The sequence below is a fragment of the Microcebus murinus genome, chromosome 7, assembly GCF_040939455.1.
Source record: "Microcebus murinus isolate Inina chromosome 7, M.murinus_Inina_mat1.0, whole genome shotgun sequence".
NCBI classification, from domain to species: Eukaryota; Metazoa; Chordata; class Mammalia; order Primates; family Cheirogaleidae; genus Microcebus; species Microcebus murinus.
In genome coordinates, this window is record NC_134110.1 from 59,914,871 (window position 1) to 59,939,151 (window position 24,281).

The 24,281-nt window shown below is 36.4% G+C and overlaps 1 protein-coding gene and 1 pseudogene across 9 annotated transcripts in view; both read left to right on the plus strand.

The window, feature by feature from the left end:
* Positions 1–22,427, plus strand: part of AZIN1 (antizyme inhibitor 1) — a 34,207-nt gene extending 11,780 nt beyond the window's left edge. Inside the window, exons 3-13 of one of the 9 annotated variants that reach the window (XM_076005107.1) lie at positions 689–846; positions 7,878–8,074; positions 10,618–10,791; positions 11,571–11,743; positions 13,951–14,085; positions 15,314–15,395; positions 15,816–15,890; positions 16,564–16,726; positions 18,842–18,957; positions 19,331–19,545; positions 20,108–22,427. In XM_076005107.1, coding sequence (XP_075861222.1) covers positions 7,973–8,074; positions 10,618–10,791; positions 11,571–11,743; positions 13,951–14,085; positions 15,314–15,395; positions 15,816–15,890; positions 16,564–16,726; positions 18,842–18,957; positions 19,331–19,545; positions 20,108–20,219 — 1,347 coding nt within the window. In that variant the 5' untranslated portion in view covers positions 689–846; positions 7,878–7,972 and the 3' untranslated portion in view covers positions 20,220–22,427. Of the gene's footprint in view, positions 1–688; positions 847–7,877; positions 8,075–10,617; positions 10,792–11,570; positions 11,744–13,798; positions 14,086–15,313; positions 15,396–15,815; positions 15,891–16,563; positions 16,727–18,841; positions 18,958–19,330; positions 19,546–20,107 lie in introns of all 9 variants that reach the window. The other 8 variants (XM_076005109.1, XM_076005112.1, XM_012784313.2 and 5 more) reach the window with 8 other exon arrangements.
* Positions 2,677–2,773, plus strand: LOC142872257 (uncharacterized; annotated as a pseudogene).
* Positions 22,428–24,281: the final 1,854 nt, after the last annotated feature.

Here is a 24,281-nt window from a genome sequence, read left to right on the forward strand (position 1 = left end):
TCTTGTTCTTCTCTTTTGAAATAATTCTTCACTAGCTGCCTTTAATGATCTTCCAGTAGGGTTACTTCGGTTTTTCCAACCTTATCACCTGAAAAATAAGTTTAAGGGTATTTATCATGATCACTGGCTTTCCAGTTGAGCAAATCCCTGTCCTGATTATCCTTAATACTTGATATGGCCTTTTGTTATTGTCCATCACTTATTTTGGGGTCCAGTGTGACAAAAGTTTATATGATCTTAGAATCACCCAGCTTACTCAAACTTCCTTTTTCTTAGCGGTTCAGACTTGCTCTAAGCCTCACATCAATAGTGCCAGAGTCATCCTTTATTTAGAAGCCTCTTCTAGTGCTTCTAGTCAATTACTTTTAAAGGTATTCTGTGTGGTAAGTAATATTTTTTTTCTGTTGTAGGTAGAATGCAGAGGGGACTTAACAGCATTATCTGTTTTTAAAGCTGTGAGCTGAGCGCTAATTCATCAAATGCATATGTAAGAATAAAGATAGAAATGCCCTTAGGCATCTTCAGAGGTTATTAGTAGTAGTGTAAATTTCAAAATATCTAAAGTTCTCATTTTTAATGAGTAAAACTCCTTTTAGAAAAGTGGTTGATGTTTTAAGGTTGGGTTTCCTGCTTAGGTGTCTCTGAAACAGTACTCTCAACCTTTCAGCTCTCCCTGTTCTACTTCCAGGGAGGTCTCCACTTCAGAAATCCAAGACTCATATTCATCCAGCTTGGTGTCAAGTGGGCTGTTGCTGCCAGAATTATCTTGTGATTATTTGAGAGATGTATCAGTTTCTTCTGAAGTACAATCAACTGTAGAAGCCTTTGTAGCAGGTGTGTAACAAGGCAAGTGCCCAGCTGCTGCAGCCACTACTCTTGGAGCTACTTTCTCGGTGAACATGAGGACTCAGCGGCCTCATGAAAGGCTCCGGGGAGCAGTTTGTGGTTCTTTGGAGCCTTTTGTTTCTTTTGGCAGTATTACCAAAAATCACCAGTATGAAGGTGTAAATAAGGAATGTACATTTTTTTCTTCCCAGCTATGAGGAAATTACTTGTTAATAAAAGTAGTATAGTCATTGTAGCTACTGTATTAGTGTAAAATAGCCCGAGCTTTCTCTGCACCATATATTAACAAGGTGTTTGGTTGTGAAAATAGCTTAAGAGTACTTGAGTAGAGAACACCTTCTAGTGCCTATTGATACCAATAAACATCAGAGCTTTTATTAAAAATAGATTTGCTGTTAAGTCTTGAAGCATTTTGATGAAGAGATTCTAAGATATACATAGAGTAGATGTTTGATTTTTTTTAAAATTTTTTTCTCTATGACCCAGGCTGGAGTGCAGTGGCGCAGTCATAGCTCACTGTAACCTCGGGTGTAGGCAGTCCTCCTGAGTAGCTAGGGGTAGCTGGCACCATAGGCGTGCACTACCATGCCCAGCTTATTTAAAATTTTTTTTGTAGAGACAGTCTTCCTATATATATTGCCCAGGCTGGTCTTGAACTCCTGGCCTCAAGCCATCCTCCAGTCTGGGCCTCCCAAGGCGCTGGTATTACAGATGTGAGCCACCATGCCCAGCCTAGATTTTTAGAAGTTTAATGTAACTAATTCAAGGTCCACCAGCACCACACTATAGTATATATAGTGGTCCATAATGTGTTAGAACAAGTAAATAAGTCCCCTTTCTGTTATGTAAACCAGAAAAAGTAGTATAGTACTATTGGGAATTATTATTGCCATCCAGAATTGCAGGTAGGTTTGATATATTACCTTGGTTTGAGTCTGTATTCTTAGTGGAGAAGATGGAGAGTTCCTAGAAAAAGAATTCCTGTGGTGTTTAAAATTGAGGTGTATTAACTTAGCAAATCTGGCAGAAAGGTATGAACTATCCTCATCCTCTACACATGCACACTTATTTTATGCTGACTCTCTAGAATGTGCTGTGTCTCAGATTTTTGGTTTAACATATTATCACAAATTAACTTCAATAGCTCTTAAAAATATTTTAGCAAAACCTTTAGTGTTATTTTAGCAAAACCTTTAGTGTTTTAAATAAGGCAAAAATTTCAGAACATAAACCTTTTTGTGACAGTGGAGCTGTATTGTATTTTTGCTAACATATTAAGAAAATTGCAAGCAAAGACTCACAGAGGTACAATTTTGAACTGCTTTTTAGGACTTCCTTCAGTGAGAATAGGGGTATAATATTAGAAGTCGGAAAGACTCAGGTCACAATCAGCCTACCCTCACCCACCTATTTATTATCCCTTTTCAATTGTTGGAAATACTGGGCTTCCAAGTCACGTTTCATTTAAACAGAGAAGTTTGTTGGCTCAAAGTATATTAGAAAACCTGTCTATTGGCTGGGTATGGTGCCTCATGCCTATAATCTCAGGCTGAGCCAGGATTGTTTTGAGGCCAAGAGTTCCAAACAAACTGGGGGAACATAGCAAGATCCTGTCTCTACAAACAAAATATAATGATTAGCTGGGCATGGTGGCTCATGCCTGTGGCTCATACTCATGGTGGCTCATACTTAGGAGGCTGAATGAAGCAAGGTAGGAGGATTACTTGAGCCCCAGGAGTTAAGGTTGCAGTAAACTATGATGATGCCACTGCACTTCATCCCAGGCAACAGTGGGAGACTGTCTCAAAAGAAAAAAAATCTTATGGAGCCAACCTTCCTACATTCAGAATGGACTGGCACATGTGAATCCTAGGAGATGTACCTCCCTCAAACCTTGTTATGATGTTGACACATTACCTATCTGATGGCAAAACAGAACAAAAAGAATGAAAAATGGGCTTTCTTTTTCAACACATTTCCAGGGAGTTCATTACCACCACCCCTAAGTTTAAGAACTCTCTACTCTTAGTGTTGTGAAGTCCTTTGTCCATTTGTTTCTGAGCCCTACCCTAGGCTAGGAATTCACGGGAATCTCAAAGCCTTAAGGGAGGATCTAAGAGATAAACCCCATCAGAGCTTTATTAGTATTGGTTTTATTTTAAATCAGCTATTTTATTGTGGTTATCAATATGTTTAAGGAAACCAAGTAATGCTATATGTACTACATCTAGTTTAGTGGTTTCAGGTGGGCCTTAATCCCTTTTATCAAGTGATGCCCAGTGTAGCAAATGAATTTTATTTCTTTTTCCCAACAGAGTCCTTTTATCAGCCAGCCAGGGATTGGTTAACAACTCTGCAGTTACTTCTGAAGTGACAGTTCCATTTCAAAGATGAATAGCCACTCTATAAGCATTGTATCTTTCCCTTAGAGCAGGGCATACTTTCTGATATTTTTATTTATATTGGTGGTATATTTTTATTCATATGGATAATACTGTTATTTGTGGTTTGGATTTCAGTTGGTGTTTAAAACATTTTACTTCTATAAAAGTCTAATTTCTAGTGATAGGAAGCTGGTTCGTGATTGCCTGGAGTGGATCTGGGGGTATGCTGCAAAAGGGACATGAGGGAACTTATCTTTATGGTAGTGGTGGTAACACAGTTGTATACCTTTGTCAAAATGAGCACACATTATTGCATGTAAACTGTTAATAAGTGGATAAATGAAATATTTCAAATTTGGGATACTAATATCTGACAAGATTCAGAGATAGATATAGCAATATTAAAATGTAGAAAACAGTCATCTGAAAATGCCTGAGGCAGTGGATACCCCAATTATCCTGATTTGATTAATTTACATTATATGCCTGTATCAAAACATCACATGTACCTTATGAAGATATACATCTATTATGTGCCCATAATAATAAAAAATTTAAAAAGATAGTCATGAAAAAAGATAAAAAGGCTATTAGTAGGCATAAGAGATAGGATGTTTATACCAGCGTGAATAAACTTAAGAGTTCATCAACAAATGACAAGGTTTGTCTGAAAAGGGTTAGTTGATTATGTGGACATCATAAGAGACTGAGCTATATTGGATTTCAAAAAAAGGAATTCTGGTTTATAGGAATGGCATGATGAGGAGAGAGGTTTTCATTTTGTTTTAAACATGGTTTGATCACCAGCATCTCTAGAGCACTTAAGTGTTCTGTGCCTCAGCATCTTCATAAGTAAAATGGGGATAATACCATCATTGTGTGTGTAAAGGTTAAGAGAATTAATATTGAATAGATAAAATACTTAGAACAGCACGTGACACTGCTATATAAATGTTTATTATTAGATACAAGCTAGTGTAGCAGTCATTGAGAGTTGAACCTACTAGATTATGTAGTTTGAAAATACTTGGGGGAAAAATCTGTAACCATGATTATACTAATACAGAAAAAGCTCTAAAATAATATAGTAGGCATTCAGCAGGTACGACTGATGCAGATCCAGTGGACCAGATGTTTTTTTGAGTACTGAGGATCGTGCATGTTAGAGGAAAATTCCGTTTCCTGTAAGCACTGTAGCTATAGGAAATTGAGCTTCATCTTGTCCTGACTTGAAAAGTAGACCTCTTCTTGTAGTTGGCAGTAATTGCCTAAATTGGTCAGTAATTGTGTTCAAGTAAGTACTAAATATTACATATATAGTGAGATATATTATACTTGGAGACTTATCAACTGAGATACAGTAAGTCCTCTAACAGCATCTGTAGGTTCTTAGAACCTGTGACTTTAAGTAAAATGGCACACAGCAAGTCCTTGAATAACATTGTTACAATGTTACTGTAATGTTATTACAATGTTGTTATAATGTTAAGAAAAAAATTGGTTTCATTATAGGTTAGTTCACTTAAAGTAAGTGAAACATTATTAGGAGAAAGATTGTTTTTTTTTTATTTCAAAGTGTATTTAGTGTATTTTATGTAGGCCAAACATCTTGATTTAATATTTTTTCATCTAGTTAATAGAATAAGTTAATGCCGACTGTTTTGCCAAAAAGATGATGATGCTAAATTTAACAGGAAGTTCCTACCTTTTCTCTGGCCAATCTTTTCTATTGCTCTTAGTGTCTTGTTGATCTCCCTAAAATTGGTATTCTAGCTAGAGTTTCATTACTTAAAATAAATATGCATCCTCAGCCTAAATGTCTACTTTGTGGGTGTAGATTTGCATCAGTTCCAGTGTAACAACCTTTAGAGAGTGTCCAGGATGTGATTTGACTTCACTGTGTAAGTATTAGGGCTCATTCAGATAGACCTCAATTAACTCTTTTTTTTTTTTTTTTTTGTGAGACAGAGTCTCACTTTGTTGCCCAGGCTAGAGTGCCATGGCGTCAGCCTAGCTCACATCAACCGCAAACTCCTGGGCTCAAGCAATCCTACTGCCTCAGCCTCCCGAGTAGCTGGGACTACAGGCATGCACCACCATGCCTGGCTCATTTTTTCTATATATATTAGTTGGCCAATTAATTTCTTTCTATTTATAGTAGAGGCTGGGTCTCACTCTTGCTCAGGCTGATTTCGAACTGCTGACCTCGAGCAATCTGCCCGCCTTGGCCTCCCAGCGTGCTAGGATTACAGGCCTGAGCCACCTTGCCCCGGCCTCAATTAACTCTTGATAAAATGAAAAAATCTTCAACTTCTCAGTTTCATGGCATGAAAGAGATACAATGAGTTGAACTGAATACAGCTGGTTTCTTAGAAATGCATCTGTGTTAGTCTTTTAAAAGTTAAAAGTAAGTATTGTTTGTATTCCGTGAAATTTGACTAACACACTACAGCTTATTTAAGAGTTTGTTTTGGTGCAGCCAGAATGCTGACACTTTGGGAACCATTTGAAATGGAGTATACTTACGGGATGAGAGCCATCACCGAAGTGTGAACTCTAGCGTGAGGCAACAAGGAAGTGGAGGGGTGTGGCAGGAGGAATCAAGGACACAGGAAGGTCTGTGTAGATTTTAAAACAGGTTGCCAAGATAGTTGCTCTATGCCTGGTTTTTTTTAATAACTCTTTTTTTGTATATGTTGTATAGTGGTATGCTCATTATTAATGTGGCAACCAGAATCAGTATCAGACAGTAATATCCCATCTGGAGGACTTGTTTTATCACATTTATGTTAAATAATTTCCTAAATTAAACTAAGGACTAGTGAATTCAGCAAAGAAGGAAAATAGATGATAAAAATGTCAGTATATGTTGCCCCAGAGAAGAATGAGTGACCTGGGAGAGGAAGGTTTATTTGAATGATTAATTAGAAAGGGGTAGGATTTAGCCTAAAGCTTTTTTTAAAGATCAGATTTCTTAGTAGCTGACTCAAGATACATATACAGGCTAGGCGTGGTGGTGGCTCACACCTGTAATCCTAGCACTCTGGGAAGCCGAGGCAGGAGGGTTGCTTGAGTTCAGGAGTTCAGGACCAGCCAAGCCAAGAGCGAGACCCTGTCTCTACTATAAATAGAAAGAAATTAGTCAAACAATTAAAAAGAGGAAAAATTAGCAGACATGTGGCACGTGCCTGTGGTCCCAGCTACCTAGGAAACTGAAGCAGGAGGATCAGATTGCTTGAGCCCAGTAGTTTGAGGTTGCTGTGAGCTAGGCTGACGCCACAGCACTCTAGCCCAGGCAAGAGAGTGAGACTCTATCTCAAAATAAGTAAATAAATAAAAATAAAGATAGATATACATACAGCAGATACCTAGTAACTGGCTCAAGGTATGTACCTAGCTTGTATCTAATTTCCAATTATGATAACATTTTTTTGTTAATTAGCAACTTAATTTTAGCTCTATAAAAAGATTTTTTTTTTTTTTGAGACAGAGTCTCACTTTGTTGCCCAGGCTAGAGTGAGTGCCATGGCGTCAGCCTAGCTCACAGCAACCTCAAACTCCTGGCTCAAGCAATCCTCCTGCCTCAGCCTCCCAAGTAGCTGGGACTACAGGCATTCACCACCATGCCCGGCTAATTTTTTTTTTGTATATATTAGTTGGCCAATTAATTTCTTTCTATTTATAGTAGAGACGGGGTCTCGCTCTTGCTCAGGCTGGTTTTGAACTCCTGACCTCTAGCAATCCGCCCGCCTCGGCCTCCCAGAGAGCTAGGATTACAGGCGTGAGCCACCGCGCCCGGCCTAAAAAGATTTTTAATTCCCATGCTATGATTATATTTTTACAACAACCTTTTGAGGAAATAATTAAGATATGTAGCTGAGGTTTAGAGAAACTGATGTAGGACCCCTGTACTATTTAATGGCATAGCCAGTACTAGGTCTTCCGATTCCTACCTAGTCCAGTTATTTCAGCAAATGGGATCACTACCTAGGAGATCTACGTTGCTAACTTGATGTAGCTAGTACCATTTTAGTTTTAGGCCTAGTCAGTCTGTATCAAAGCTGTACATTGTTTCCTAAAACCACCCTCCACTGCCACTCATTTCTATTATTTTCACCAACTTTGAAATTTTTTTTCAGTGTGATAGTATTAAGTGGTTTGGGGATGTTATTTATAAGACATTTATCTACAGTTAGTGGTAGTGCTGTGTTATGTGGCTGGCATTGTAGTGATGCTCAGTCTAATATTTTAATTTCTTGGCTGCAGATACTTATTTCATTAGCTTTCTTTACTTAAATGAGTACAATTGTACGTGTTTACAGAAGCAGCACAAAATAAGATATGAATGATGGAGATTGGATCTGCAACTGTGGGTAAATAAGGTGATCATAGAGGCTTGTAATATATTGTGTGCATATGTGGTGGGTTACTCTCAAGAAGTTACATTGACATTGTTTTATAGATGTATAAAGTATATATTTACTCACTTTTTAAAATGGGCATTATAGGATATAATCCATTGTTACTGAAAGTATTAAATGATTTCATGAATTCCTCATTAGGCACTTGGCACACTTTCATTGACAACTCATACATCATGTTTAACTACTGGAATAATAGACTTTGATTTAACTTTTGTTTTCGCAGTTTGTTGCATATTCTAAGGACCCAGACATAGGCTTGGTGGCCCGTCTCTTGTTTTCCCTGGTTTATGACTTTCGGCTTTGTGGAATACGGCTGAGATGAAAGGATTTATTGATGATGCAAACTACTCCGTTGGCCTGTTGGATGAAGGAACAAACCTTGGAAATGTTATTGATAACTATGTTTATGAACATACCCTGGTAAGTGTACCATCTCATATTTATCAAATATAGTGTTTATAAAATTCTAAAATATCAATGCTTTGTTAATTTCCAATATATTTATCTGCTAAAAGTACTTAGTTCAGATGTTAACTTTTTTAGGTTGTCTTAACTCCCCATCCTTACCCCACTCCCCTTGTGATACTATTATCTTTTGGTTCCACATTAAAAAATGCTTCCTGATAGCCCTTCCTCTGCTATGCCTTTTAGCATCTGGCTCTCATGTTCTATTTGTTTTATTGATGTGTTGCTTGCCAACCTTCTAATCAGTATATGGCTTCATACTCATAATTCTCAACTCTATTCTTCAGCAGATTTTAATTTACTTTCGCATAATCTGGGTTGTGTACATTTGAGAATTTGATAATTTATACCAAATGCTTGCTCTCTGCTGCCCCAGGAGGCAACTTCCATGGAATCATATTCATTGCTACTTAAAGTCATTTATTTTCATTTTAGATTTACTGAGAGTTATTTTCATTTATTCATATACTGATTGAAAGTGTTTCTTTATTGGAGCTAATTTCCTATGTTCTCCCAAACTTGTTGGAGAATTATTTTCATGTTACTGGTGTTCAGTAATAGAATACCCAAGAAACTTCTCTATCCTCTTGACCTTCAGTCTACAGATGTGCTCACCCTAGCAAAAATCCCTTTATTTCTTTCTTCCTGTGCTATTGAACTTTGTGAAAAAATAGTGATACTTGTCATACTATTCAACCATTTCCTGCCAAGCCACTCTTCAGTTAATTTTCTCATGTCACCAGGAAGCTCCTGGTCAAATTTGGTGACCTTTCATTTAACTTTCCGCTTCTGACCTCTGCAACACTTTTCTTGGGTCATATATAATTCTTGAAATAGTCCTGTCATCCATTCTTGTCCCACATTTTTAGTAACATTTAGTGAGGGTTAGTCCTCATCCCTGTTCTCTTCCTCTGGCAGTCGTGTCTAATTGTATGACTCAAGGGTGGTACTTCTGTAGGTTGTTTTTTTCCCCCCTGAGTCCCTCAGCCCTCCTTTTGTTTGTCCTCCCTTACTTAGCCTTGGTCTTTCCTCCATAATGTCCTTGTATTCATCCCCTCCCTCCTCTATGCCCATTATTTGAGTCTGCCTTTGCACATGTCATTATAGTGACGACCTAACTTACCTACCTTTTCCATTTCTGTTCTTTTTCCTTAGTTTGCTTAATTTTGTTGAATGTTTATTATATACAAAGCTTCTCTGCTCCCTAAATTCTTTAGTTTTCCACTGCCTACTGAGAATTTTCCAGACTCACATTGTGCCTAAGAAAGGAAACTTGAATACCTTGTTGTTTTATCCCGTTTCTCTTGCTGGTATGCATAAACATCTTATTTTTCCCCCATCAAAGTAAACATAAAATTTCTGTTGCCAGAATAGTATGGATGGCATATCTTGTGAGGATGGGTAACTTAATACAACGGTCACACATAACCCATATTTTACATTTGTATTTTATCAGCATGGCAGTATATTCCAATAAGGGACATTTTCAAATAGCATGTGCTACAGAATTGAAAACAGTGAAATTGTCTTCCTGGCTTTTCAAACAATGTTTGGATATTGTATATCCTAAGTAAGATTATTTTGTTTGCTGTCTAATGTTCAATAATTTATGCTCTGGTCATGTTTCTAGTCCTACAATAGCTACAACTTTAAAACCATTACAGATCTCTCCCAGCTCCCTAATTAAAATCAGGTTTTTTTTACTATTGAGGGAAGATTATCCTTATTCAGGTTTATCTGACATTTGGTATACTTCTGTATATTTTAAATCTAATTTTGCCATCTTTGTGCATATAGACTAACAACTTTGTCTTCTTAAAAATGGTTTCCCAGTGAAGTTACTCTATTCTTTTATCATCTGTCTTAAGATGCCATTTTAATGGAGATACTGTTTTGTTTAGCATTCCTGATTCTACTTACTCTATTAGAGAATTCTATCCTGAACTGCCAAAGTATTTTCAGCAGTGGGGGAAGTATGGAGGAAACAGGTCTCTTTCTCTCTACTATTTAAAAAGTAAAATCAAGGCAGTTAATTCTGAAAGAGAAGGTCACAGTAATTGATTTCTTTTTTTGGAGATGAGGTCTCACTTTGTCACCCATGCTAGATTGCAGTGGTATGATCATAGCTCACTGCTGCCTTAAAACTCCTAGGCTCAAGCAGTCCTCCTGCCTTGGCCTCCCAAAGTGCTGGGATTCTAGGGATGAGCTCCTGTGCCCAGCATGATGCTGAAAAAAACCTCAAAGGAGAGATTATTTCATATGCCACTGTAGCATAGCAAAAGATCAAGTTTACAAAAGAAAAAACTAATGTGTTTAGATTCTTCTTTAATATATACTAGGTCTAATTAAATTGCTATTAAGAAGCTTTAAATGTAGTAGTGTATCTAAATATATGTCTTGGCTCATGTGGAGGGAAAAAAGGATGTTCTTTCCTACTTATGATCCTTTGTTTTCAGTGGTTCTTTGATCATATTTATCTTTTTTCATAACCATAATAGACAGGGAAAAATGCATTTTTTGTGGGAGATCTTGGAAAAATTGTGAAGAAACACAGTCAGTGGCAGAATGTGGTGGCTCAGATAAAGCCATTCTATACAGTGAAATGCAACTCTACTCCAGCTGTACTTGAGATTTTGGCAGCTCTTGGAACTGGATTTGCTTGTTCCAGTAAAGTAAGTATTTTTCATTTTTTCACTAAACTACAAAAATTTAAAATCCATCTTATAGTTACAGTAGGAGAACAAATGCAAGGAAGTTTGGCTTTTGAATGGTGTTTTTAAATAATTGCTTAAATTTATAGTCTCATTGGGAATTTACGAACTTTTCAAGTGTACCAATAAAAGGGAAGTTTCAGTTTGATGAGCCTTCCAAAGCTTTATTTTTCCCTATTAATGGAAAACCTTTACTTTTTCCTCATTCTTGGGCTAGGGCTAGTTCTAGACCAAACTACTACTGACTGCAGCAAGATTTCTCTGGTACAAACTCTTGCTCTGTTTCCTGGGTTAGAGTGCTATGGTGTCAGCCTAGCTCACAGCAACCTCAAACTCCTGGGCTCAAGCAATCCTGCCTCAGCCTCCCAAGTAGCTGGGACTACAGGCGTGTGCCCTGCTAATTTTTCTATTTGTAGTTGGTTGGCTAATTTCTTTTTATTTTTAGTAGAGACAGGGTCTCACTCTTGCTCAGGCTGATCTCAAACTCCTGACCTCAAGCGATCCTCCTGCCTTAGCCTCCCAGAGTGCTAGGATTACAGTGGGAGCCACCATGCTGGGTGATAATTTTAACAGTAGTGTAGGCAGCTTTACCAGAATGTGAATGGTGACATATAGTATCATCTTAATTTAACTTCATGTAATTTTAGTTTAATCAAAAAGTAACAAGTATGCTAATAACCAAATGAAAAGTAATAGAAATTTTACTTTTTATATGATGCCATTTAAAATCCATTTCACAGAATGAAATGGCTTTAGTGCAAGAATTGGGTGTATCGCCAGAAAATATTATTTACATAAGTCCCTGCAAGCAAGTGTCTCAGATAAAGTATGCAGCGAAGGTTGGAGTGAATATCATGACATGTGACAATGAAATTGAATTGAAGAAGATTGCACGTAACCACCCAAATGCCAAGTAAGTGTAAAACTTTAGTGTTTGAGAATATTATCTTACTATTTAGGGGGTTGAGTTTGCCTGGGAAGAAGGAGCATTTTTGGTAGAGCAGTGATGTAATAAGTTTTCTTTAAAGTTCCCGTATGGAAAATGCTAATGGCATTTTATTGGCTGCTTGCTTCTGATCCTTCATGTGGAATTGGGATGAAATAAGGGCAATCAAAATATGATTTTGTAATCTTTAATTCAAGGAAGAAAAGTTGAAGTGATAATCAAATTAGGGCCATTGATATATTTTCATATTTTATAGTAATAGTCTTAGTTATTTGACATGGGAACAAGATATATTTTGGTCAGGTTTTTTTTCCTATTTAGCAGAGGGTTTAATCTACCCTTGGGCTATAGTTCTTGAATGATCATAGTGTCTCAAGAACCTAGTTTCAAGTTTCTTTTTTTCTTTTTTTTGATTATTTATGGAGATGGGGTCTTGTTCTTGCTCAGGCTGGTCTTGAATTCCTGTCCTCTAGCAGTCCTGCCTCAGCCTCCCAGAGTGCTAGGTTTACAGGCATGAGCCACCACACCTGGCCAAGAGATTTCATTTTTAAGGCTCATGCTTTCCTTTTGGAACATGTAGTTTAATTTTTTACCTGCACCTGCATACACCTAGAAATAGGGTTTTTTTGTTGTTATTGTTTGTTTTTTTAATTAAAAAGTTTACTTTTTAAAAGCAGAACGTTTTCAGGCAAAATTTATGTTGTCATGAAACTGGTATGTCAAGAGGCCTTTAGAATATACTGAAAAGTCTGTTGTATTTTTATGAAATTGTTGACTTTTAATGAGCTATATATGCACTGAAGATGTGTATTATATCTGCATTGTCTTTGTATGTCTATAATTTTCTGACTGACTTTAATGGTATTCTGAAGATACCCTAAAAACCTTTGGATAATAGACTTTTTGGCAAAATTGTAAGGGAGCCACTTATTTTTCTAAAAAATCTTCCTGTTCAGTGAACATAAGAAGACAAGTTTTTTTCAGGGATATTAACTGTGTTAGATTGTAAACTGAATGGCTCATTCTTTTTGTTGTTTGTTTGAGACAGAGTCTCACTTTGTTGCCCCGGTGAGTTCCGTGGTGTCAGCCTAGCTCACGGCAACCTCAAACTGCTGGGCTTAAGTGATCCTCTTGTCTCACTCAGCCTCCTGAGTAGCTGGGACTACAAGCATGCACCACCACACCCAGCTAATTTTTTCTATTTTTAGTAGAGATGGGGTCTCGCTCTTGGCTCAGGCTGATCTTGAACTCCTAAGCTCAAGCTGTCTTCCTGCCTTGGCCTCCTAGAGTGCTAGGACTACAGGCATGAGCCACCACGCCAGGCCAGAATGTCCATTCTTGATAGAGCTTATTCTACCCCGTAGGTAGAATAATTTTGCTTTTTATCAACCTTGCCCTGATTTACCAACCTTTGCCTTAATTTTGGTCAAATTAGGGCCCAAACTTTATATTTTCATAATGGCATTGACTCTTTTAGTTAACGTGTTTAATACTTCCTTGTGAAAAATAGTTTTACAAATAGCATTTGTACATTTGCATCTTTTAGTGGTTTGTAAATACTTAACTCCTGAAAATAGGAAAAATTAATGTCTTCATCATCTCATCTTGGTTTGGAAGGAAATACCAAATAAATTTGAATCAGTAGACTAAAAGGCTGCTATTTACATAAAATAAATCTTCCCATTTTTTCCAGTTAGAAACCTGATGGGATGTAAGAGGTTAATAGGAATGTTCTGAGTAAATGGTAGAGGGTTAGCTAGTGTGAACATCTGAGGAAATTTGAAGACATTTAAAGCCCTGATATTTTTATTGAAAGACAATGATGGCATTGCTATTCAATTTAGTCTTTCTAGGTGAATTTATGGACTGATGGACTTTATTTGAAAGTAATGTCTCGTCTTTCATTACAGAGCCCAACCGACTCTTGATGCTACAACAGTCTTAACTTGCTGCATTTTCCAAAATCCCGTCCTTGTAAGCTTCATGCTTTAGGCCCTAATTGCTAGTTTTTTCTCTATACAGGATTGTTTTTCATTAGGTTCACTTGATTCATCCGTCGCTGGATTTGGGAGCACTGGCAACATAATCAACACACTTCCTACAATCTTCAGGCTTCACATGTGCTGATGATGATGTAAACCAACTCTGCCCCAATCATCTTCCCCTTCTCTTAGGGTCTTACTACATATTGCAACAGAAGATAATATTGGAGGCGAAGAGGGTAACATGAAGTTTGGTACTACACTGAAGAACTGTAGGCATCTCTTGGAATGTGCTAAGGAACTTGATGTCCAAATAATTGGGGTTAAGTGAGTATTTGTTTTAAACTTTTAAAACTTTAACCATATTATGGTGATAGTAGTCCTTGATTTAGGACTTCATTTATATGAAATCTAATATTTAATTTTTTCAGTTTTTTAATATACATTTTAGTTAAGAGGAAAAAACTAAATATATGCTTTGTCCTTTTTCATAGTATTTTGCATCTGTACCTTCTCCCCCAGTAAAGAGAAAAAATAGTAAATCACTTCCTTTTAAATTGAAAAGAGAATTCTGGTGAATGAATATTGAAATGTCATTGAGCTTCTAAGTTGTAGGTGTCATTTCATTTTTTCTGTTCTCTATCTGAAGATTTTTCCTCGTCTTAATCCCTGGGGGGCATTTCAATAAATCAAACTTGAATATTAATACACAGAAAAATTGACTTTTGGGGTATACAGTTCTGTGAATTTTAACGTTTAGCAATCAATATACAGAACCATATTGCAGTTAAATTTAAATATTTGGAAGCCTCAAGTATCACCAATACTAGTAAATGTAACTTACTGGTTTAATTAATGTTCATTTGTATTTATTTTATAATAGACACTTTTTGGGGGAGGTAGGGAGATAGCATCTTGCTCTGTTGCCTGGGCTAGAGTGCAGTGGTGTCATCATCATAGCTCACTACGACTTCAAACTCCTGAGCTCATCAACAATCTTGCCTCAGCCTCCCAAGTAGCTGGGACTATAGGCACACGCTACTGCGCCCAGCTAGTTTTTTGTATTTTTTGTAGAAATGAGGTCTCACTGTGTTCCTCAGGCTGGTCTTGAGCTCCTTGTCTCAGAGCAATCCTCCTGTCTCAGCCTCCCAAAGTGCTAGGATTAATAGGTGTGTGCCATCATGCCTGCCTTACAATAGACAGATTTGTATTTGGTCAGATAAAATTGAATGTTCAAATTAAAAATTTTGTGAACCTATTTGATTGGTAGTGCTTGTTACTTTACCATGTATACATAAAAGCATGCCCTATTGTATATACATGGAGCACAACTGATGATTTAATTAAAATTTTTGTTTATAGCATTATATATATATAAACATTGACTCTTCTAAAAAGCTGGCACTGTGGCTTGGATAATTAGAGACTGGTGCTTCTAATATTTAAAATATTTGATAAAGTTAACATGAATACTTAGTGTAAATACATTGAATGACAGTTGAAAGGAATTACCTGTAAAACTGCTGCTTTAAAGTTATTACCGTATTTCTTTCAGATTTAATGTTTCAAGTGCTTGCAAAGAATCTCAAGTATATGTTCATGCTCTATCTGATGCTCGATGTGTGTTTGACATGGCTGTAAGTTCTTTCCTTAAATTATTTTGCTATTTTACTAAGGGTCAGTATTGTTTTCTGCCTGTGTGGATTACTGTAATTACACACAATATGACACATACCTCATTTTTTAATATCTGTATTGCTTTCTGCCTGTGTGAATTACTCTGTCTACACCCAGTATGACACACCTCATGTTTTTAATAAATAAGCATTCAGGGCTCTATACAGTTATTTTTTTAAATGGGTAAAGAGGAGTGAAATAGAGAGTACAGATAGAATCAGTGAAACAATATCTATAACATTGAATTAATCTGTTTCTATTAGTAAAAAACCAAGAACTTACTGTACTAAAGGTCAGAACAGATGTTTACCTCCCTGGATTTTTGAAATGTTCTCATATCCATTACAATTTGGAATTTAAAATATTTTTTTCATCTCTAGGGAGAATTTGGCTTTACAATGAACATGTTAGACATTGGTGGAGGCTTCACAGGAACCAAATTTCAATTGGAAGAGGTAAATTTTCTTCAGTGGATAATGTATCAGAATAATTGCTTTCTTTACTACTTAAGTGGTAGATGTGTAGGCCTGGATTTTTACAATGGCAGAAAGTAAAGCCTGCAACATCTATTTAAAATTTCATTCTTAGAAAATATCTAGGCAATAAGAAGACCTAGCTTAACTTTGAAGCATTTGATAAAATTCTTGGAACCCTATAACATTATCACAGAAGATTTTCTATTTCAGTTGTGTTTCTGTACTTGATGGCACAAAATGAATTCATAACTTTAGCTATTTTATCTAGGTGCACATCACCCCTGTCCCTCATTCTGTAATATCTAGAAAGATTTTATTTGAAATTTTGCTGCTTCTGTTGTTATCCATCAAGTATAGAAAAATGACTTAAAAAAAAAAACGCCAGTAGGTATTTGGTATTAGAGTTACTATTATATGTATTTTTTTTTAAAGAATGCCATGCTGATAGTTAGAAAGTAAGCTTTAACTTAAAAACATGCCTCAGTAATTGCTTTGATGATACCCACTAAATGTTAATAGCTAAGCTTCATGGTCTGTAATTGTAACTGCTCAATTTTCCTAGGCAACTTAGTTAATAGCTGTCAAAATCTCTGAATATTGTAAATTATCTAATCCAATATTGAAACTATAATCTAGGATTTTAAATCCATAGGTTAATCATGTTATCAGCCCTCTGTTGGAGATCTACTTTCCTGAAGGATCTGGCATTAAGATAATTTCAGAACCTGGAAGCTACTATGTGTCTTCTGCATTTACACTTGCAGTTAATATCATAGCAAAGAAAGTTGTTGGAAATGATAAATTTTCCTCTGGAGGTAAAGTTTATAGTTTTATTTTTGTTAGTAGATAATTCCAATTACCATGGAGATGAGTAGATGGCCATACAATTATTGGTGGTCCTAAGCCAGCTATAGGCATCTTAGGGAGCTTTTCAGGATGCCATAGCCAAGGTTCCATTCTGTAAGAACACCTGACTCCAGCTCTCCTGGTTGTGATGTTTAGATAGGTATGCATGTTTTAAGTAAACTTCCACCAGATGACTGATTCTTATCCCTTGTTCAGAACTGATATTTTATTGTGATCCTTTTCTATTCCTCTTACCTCAGATGGGTCACAGGGGAAATCTGCTTCATACTTTCTAATATAGGTAACAAGGGCCAACAAAGAGTCCTTTTTTGAGAGAGAGAGAGTGTCTCACTCTGTTGCCCAGGCTAGAGTGCTGTGGCGTCAGCTTAGCTCACAGCAGCCTTAAACTCCTGGGCTCAAGCAATCCTTCTGCCTCAGCCTCCCAAGTAGCTGGGACTACAGGCATGCGCCACCATGTCCAGCTAATTTTTTCTATATATTTTTAGTTGGCAGATTAATTTATGTTTTTAGTATAGATGGTCTCACTCTTGCTCAGCCTGGTCTTGAACTCCTGAGCTCAAACGATCTGCCCGCCTCAGCCTCCCAGAGTGCTAGGATTACAGACTTGAGCCACCACACCCAGCGAAAGAGTCCTTTTAATCCATCTCAAATCAAACCAACAAAAAGACAGTAGACAGTGTTGACCAGCATTGCTGTAGGAAATACTGTGTTCTCATTTAGGAAATTTATTTTTTCCCCACCATGCGCTAATCCATAGTCCATAGGGAAATTGTCTATTTTCCCAATATTATCCTTTATAGCTTTTTATTTTTCCTCATTTAGACTATAGTCCAGAACTATGTATTACACTTGTCATTTCTCCTTTAACCAGGAAAAATTTTCTCAACTCATGACTTTGTATTTCTTTAACATTTTTGAAGAGTAGAAGTTTTTTAGATGTTCCTCATTTCAGGCTTGTTTGATTGATAGATCCTCATGATTAGATGTTTCAGGATATGCATTTTGGTCATAAAGTTCACCAAAGAAATATTCTGTTCTTCTTGGTGCATCATTAGGAGACCACATGGTATTGTGGCATCTTCTAATATAGATCGTATTAAGATTTTCTGTTTTGTTTTCTGATGCTAGTTTTGATCAGTTGGTTGCCAGGCAGGTTTTTCCATTGTGAAATGACAAGGTAATTTAAAAATGTAAATAAGCTACCTGTTTCTCAGCAGACTTTCACTCCATTTAGTTATAGCATCTATTGATGAATGTCTTTTAAAATTTTTTTGTTTTTTCTGTTTAACTTGTCACTGAGTTAAAGCTCAAAATTCCTAACTCCATTCGGTCTGTATTAGTTGGCTTTTACTTAATGAAGAACCTTTCTTTCCTTCCTATTTATATTGTTTAGACTTAGAGATATTTATTCAAGGTTATATAATCTATTACTTTCATTATTTTACCATCACAGATTTGGGTCTTTTTAACAAGTCACCCCATATTCTCTGAGCACTTTATTTTGTGGAATATGTTTTGTGGAATATGTGGAAGATGTTTCAGGCTCATTTTATCCTTTCCCCGCTTCAGTCCTTTCTCCAAAGAACCTTGGTTCATTTTTGTGGAGAGTGGTATTTTAAAAAACAGGAAATGAGTATTGGTCACTCTAAAAGCAGGATTGCTGGGTCCTAGAATGGATGTTTTCAAAGTGATAGTTGGTATTGTATGCTCCCACTGGCAGTGTATACATGTGAGTTCTGATCTCTCCTCACCCTCACTGTTAAGTGTTTTGTGGTAGTGGTAGCTTATAATTTGCATTTTCCTGATGACTAATGTAGAGACTTTTTCATTTGCTCATTGGTTATCTTCCTTTATGAAATGTATGTTCAATTTTTTAAGCTAACTGTTTTATTTTAAGGTATGTCTGAATGTCAGTCTCTTTTTTTAGTTAATTTAAATATTTTGAGAAATGTGAAGATTACATTAATTAAAAGCTATTACTTCAGTGTTTTGATAAGCCTTGTGTACTAAGTATATATGACATCTTATTATGAAGTCATCTTCCCTTTTCCTGTTTATTTCAGTAGGAAAAACCGGAAGTGATGAACCAGCCTTCATGTATTATATGAATGATGGTGTTTATGGTTCTTTTGCAAGTAAACTGTCTGAGGACTTAAATACCATTCCAGAGGTTCACAAGGTAAGTTTTAACACAAATAATATCAGAACCTATTAGGCAGTTTATAAACTGAACCTGTTATTTTTAAGATAACTCTCAATTTTTTGAGAAATATTTTAGGTTGGGGAAAAATGCCCCCTTTTTTAGGATTTGCATTTTTCTGGCTGAGTCCCTTTAGTGTTAGCTGTCCTTATAATGGAGTTAATGGTACCACTGAGCCCTAAGAAGTTCTTCCTCTGGTAGAAGTTCCCTTTCCTCTGGTTCTGGGCCTTTCTTACATAGGCACATTGGACTTGAGATAGTGAATAATGCTTTTCTGATCTACCCCAGATTCAACACCTGCATGAGTATGAGTAGAAATTAATAACTTTTTTAAAAAAAACTTTCCCTACAGAAATACAAGAAAGATGAGCCTCTGTTTATAAGCAGCCTTTGGGGTCCATCCTGTGATGAGCTTGATCAAATTGTGGAAAGCTGTCTTCTTCCTGAGCTGAATGTGGGAGATTGGCTTATCTTTGAAAACATGGGAGCAGATTCTTTCCATGAACCATCTGCTTTTAATGATTTTCAGAGGCCAACTATTTATTACATGATGTCATTCAGTGATTGGTAAGGTGATTTTATTTTAAAGCAGTTGGGATATTTGAGGTGACATTTTAGATTTGCTAATAACTTTAATTTTGTAATGAACGCATAACTTACAAGTACAGTCATGTGTCACTTGATGAGATTTTGTTTTGAGAAATGTGTCATAAGTATTTGAAGAGGGTAGAGCCTACTACACCTAGACTATATAAGGTAGCCTATTGCTTCTAGGCTACAAGCCTGTACACTGTGTTACTATATTGAATACTGTAGGCAGTTCTAACAGAACTGTAAGTTACTTGTATATCTAAAGGTACTTAAACACAGAAGCTTATATCACGACAGCTATGACATCACTAGGCAATAGGAATTTTTCATCTCCATTGTTGTCTTTATGGTACCACAGTTGTATATGGAGTTTATTTTTGATCACAATGTCGCTGTGCAGCATATGACTGTAATAGAAAAATGATAATCTTTTAAGGGTTTTTTGCAAGACTAGTTATAGGTATGTCTCATTTTCCATTTTTTATGTGATTGTGTGGTCTTTGGGCTTCAATTCAGAATTTTGCTTATTTTTATTTAGGTATGAGATGCAAGATGCTGGAGTTACTTCAGACACAATGATGAAGAACTTCTTCTTTGTGCCTTCTTGCATTCAGCTGAGCCAAGAAGACAGCTTTTCCACGGAAGCTTAAACAGGCATTAACGCTTCTTTAGATCTGAAGTTGCAGGTTAAGTTTGTCTGGTCGACATTCCAGTGTGGAAAAATTCAAACAATCTTCTCTGTTAATTTTCTTGGAAACAAAACCATTAATAATAGCTATTTGGGACCAGACAAAATCAGCTTTCATCTATAATTCATTGGGGGTAATGGGAGATTTAGATAATGTATCCAGATTTAAACTTAACAGTGTGTCCTACCCCTTAAGCGTTTAAAATAAAATATGCAACAAAATGGATGACTTAGTGGAGATGGAAGCCCATTAATTGGGTTCCCCATTAAACCGTTTACATACAAGTACACAGTTTTTATACTAAGGATTCGTGTTAAAAAGTCTTGTAAAGTTATGTCTTTCACCCAGATATATCAAATGTCAGTGGAAGACCAGTGTGACTTCATTAGATACGTTTAGTGTATTTAGAATGTGTAAATTTGTGCTTTGAACTGTAGTTTAATAAATGTAAAATTGCATCATAGTATTTGTTGTATTTGACCTAATGTAACCCTTGTATGATTGCAATAAAATTTTGTGTAGATTTTACTGTTTTTTCAGGCTAAAACTTTGGGAAAGGGGCTAGCTAGCAAAGGTAGGTTTGAAATAGATGTGTATTTGGACTGTTTGGAAGGTTATTTTTCTTTATCGCCCACTTAAGTTTAGTTTGGCTCAGTGCATTTTTCAGTTATTTAATTAGTAATTTAAGTAAAGTGTTTGGTAAATCATTGTGAAGTTCAGATTCATTATGGAGAGTTGATGTGCAGTAAGCATGATGTTTAACAATTTTAACACCAAAAATGTTAATCCTGCATAAACCAATTGTAATAATTAATAGGTGTTTCTGTATAGATAGATGCATAGAGTACCTTAGTAAATCTTTGAATCACAAATCTTTCGGCTGAAATGGAAGATTCTATTAAATACTTTGAAGAAACTTGAGGGGAGGGAAATAAAATTGCAGAAAACTGCAGAGCACTAAAACTTAAAAGAAGGGCTAATGTTTATTCAGAAACCTGATGCTCTTTTGCACGAAATATTTAAATTCAGAGTTGGGGGATTGGGGTGAAGCACACTTATTTTCTTCAATTTCTCAATTGCAGTGATTTCAAATTTAGGACTTTGTTGTTGGTTTGAACAATTCCCTTAGTTTCTTTTACCCATTTGTTCAGCTTAGTAATTTTAATTCTTTTCTTACTAAAATTTTATGGTGGTTGGGGAAGGGAGTTAGCATCACTAACCTGACAGTTGTTGCCAGGAATTTGCTTTGTTCACTGCTAGTATATTAGTAATCCTAGATCTCAGAATCACAATAGTAATAAAATACAGGGGTCATTTTTTTCCTAACTTACTCTATGTTCAGATGTGGAATTTCTGTCTCCCAAGAGGAAATGTGACTTCACTTTGGTGCCAATGGACAGAAAATTCTACCTGTGCTACATAGGAGAAGTTTGGAATGCACTTAATAACTGGTTTTTAACACCTTGATTTCAAGGTGGAAAGAAATTGATCATGAATCTGTAATAAATTTCAATCTCTTAAACCAGTAGGTGCTTAATATTTTTTGATTTGATTAATGCCCATTTGAATTTCATGGGTTCTATTAATTAAAAATGTTTAGGATCCCAATCCATTGTCATCTAATTGCCCTGGGACTTTTCCAAGGTATACTGTGGGATTTTGTGCAAAATTCCCAGCTACCATGCAACTTTTTTTTAAACCGTACAAGGAGGAGGAATTGTTTCCTACCTTCTTTACATGTTGTGCATTGTTGTGGTCCAGAAATGCCAAACCTTTTTAAAGATGGTGCAACTTTGAGTCCTTGGCTTAACTACACAGCCTTGAACTTCGTGGCATATCATTTTTGCCATATCCATAGGAGAGCTGTTCTATGTGAACCAGCTCAAGAGTTGCAGATATCACATGTGAATAATATGGTAACTTTAAGAAATGTCTGTATTGTATTTGAAGACTGTTTGCCATAAATCTGAAGTTTGAACCAATGTATTTCAATTTGGTATGCTAAAAAAGTACTGAATTAATGTAAATTTTTTGTTACAATATTGTAATCTCAGTTCAAAATTTAACTGAAAATATAAAACCCAAATGATTTCTATATAGTAAATTGAACTGTAAAGGTAACTTGTGTGTGATTCTGAATACATAGATAAAATGTTTTTATTCCTCCTCACGGTTTACTTTGATGGTTTTGAGGTAAAATTTTTCGTATCAGCTTTGTATATTAGCTTGCAAGCATTCTTTAGGATAATAACCATTAAATGCAAATACTGAGTTAGAGAAGCCACATTCTCTGCAATCCCCTTCATCTCCCCTTTGTTTCTGGAGTATGTAGTAGCTAACCTGTCTTGGCTTTAAGAAGTCTTCTGAACTCTTGCTGAAGTGGAAATCAACATCTTTTTGTTCTTTAAACACTTTAAACACCCAGTTAACTGGGTGACTTGATAGGAAATTTTCTTTCATTCTCTGTCTTTCCAGAAGGAATATTAAATCTAAAGATTTCATTATTTAGGCAGTTTGGTAGTTTAAGGTAATAGTTACATGTGTAGACTTTGACTCCTATCTGCCTGACTGAAATTCTGCTTCTGCCACTTACACTATCTGTGTGAAAATAGGCTATTCACCTAACCCTCTGTGCTTCAGTTTTCTCAGATAGGAAATCGCAGTAAATAATAAAAGTAGCAGCTTCATAAGATTTTAAGTTTAGAACAGTGCCTGGCATACAGTAAGGGTTCAATAAACATCAAATCTTATCACCCATTAGATTATATTCTTTTGGACAAGTTGCTCTGGCTTCCTTGTCTGTAGGATGGAGGCAGTAGAACTCAACTTTGCCAGGTCACTGGGAATTAAAGGTCAATATTCTAAAAAGTGCCTAGTTGCAGTCCACTACATGAATGCAGATGGCACCAGTGTTGATGCTTGATATTAAGATGACTGTAGCATATGCTTGGCCATTCTGCTTTATCCTTGTAAATTGAACTTTTGGGTGGGTGTTGGGAAGGTTATGCATTGCTGCCTGTTATTTAGTTGATTTGATTTTTTAGTATAACCTTGTAGCATTATCTAAAAGTACAATAATTGTAGAAACCTAAGTTACCTAAGAGGAATCCATTAAAATGTTAATGTAAAACCAAAAATTTAGTCTTCCGCCTTCAAGTTGTAAATAAATCCTGTGAGTCTCACCCATCCTGAAGGGGAAACAAATATAGTTGCAAGTAATGGCAGATACAAGCTTTCATAATGGGAATAAACGTGGCCTAGTCTTGGTTTTGACTGGAATTTGCTAGAGGCTGATCTCTGCCTAAAGTGTTAGCTAGCTACCAGCTTTCAGGGTGGCTGTATTTTGATAGCAAAAGATACAGCTATGGTTTCCGTAGCCTTTTTCTTTGGCTGGGACTGGAATCAAATTTGAGTCAAGGATTGTTTAAATTGGGTTTTTTCCTCACCTTCATGTTGCTAATTTGGGGCATTAGAAAGATAGAAATAAGGAAATGATTTTATGTTGCAAGTTTGAAGAAATTGCAGTAATGTATGATCATCTATTTGAGTAATTTAAACCTAACCTGAGGCTGGGCAAGGTGGTTCACGTCGAACTAGCACTCTGGGAGGCAGATGCAGGAGAATCACTTGAGCTCAGTCTGAGCAAGAACAAGACCCCATCTCTACTAAAAAATATAGAAAAATTAGCTGAGCATGGTGGTGCACACCTGTAGTCCCAGCTACTCAGGAGACTGAGGCAGGGAGATTGCTGAGCCTAGGAGTTTGAGGTTGCAATGAGCTATAGGGATGCCACCGCACTCACGGTAGCCTGTGGGGCAGAGTGAGACTATTTCAAAGTAAGTAAGTAAAGCTAACCTGAAAAGTTTTCTCACTTTGTCACAGTTCCTACTCAAACATACCGAGGAGTTGTTTTTCCTTTACATACAGATGGTAGGTGCTACGTATGTCCTCACCGAGAAAGGAATGTAGATGGAGGAACGCTGAAACCACCCCTGCCTCAAAGGGCAATCTGACTTCAGTGTT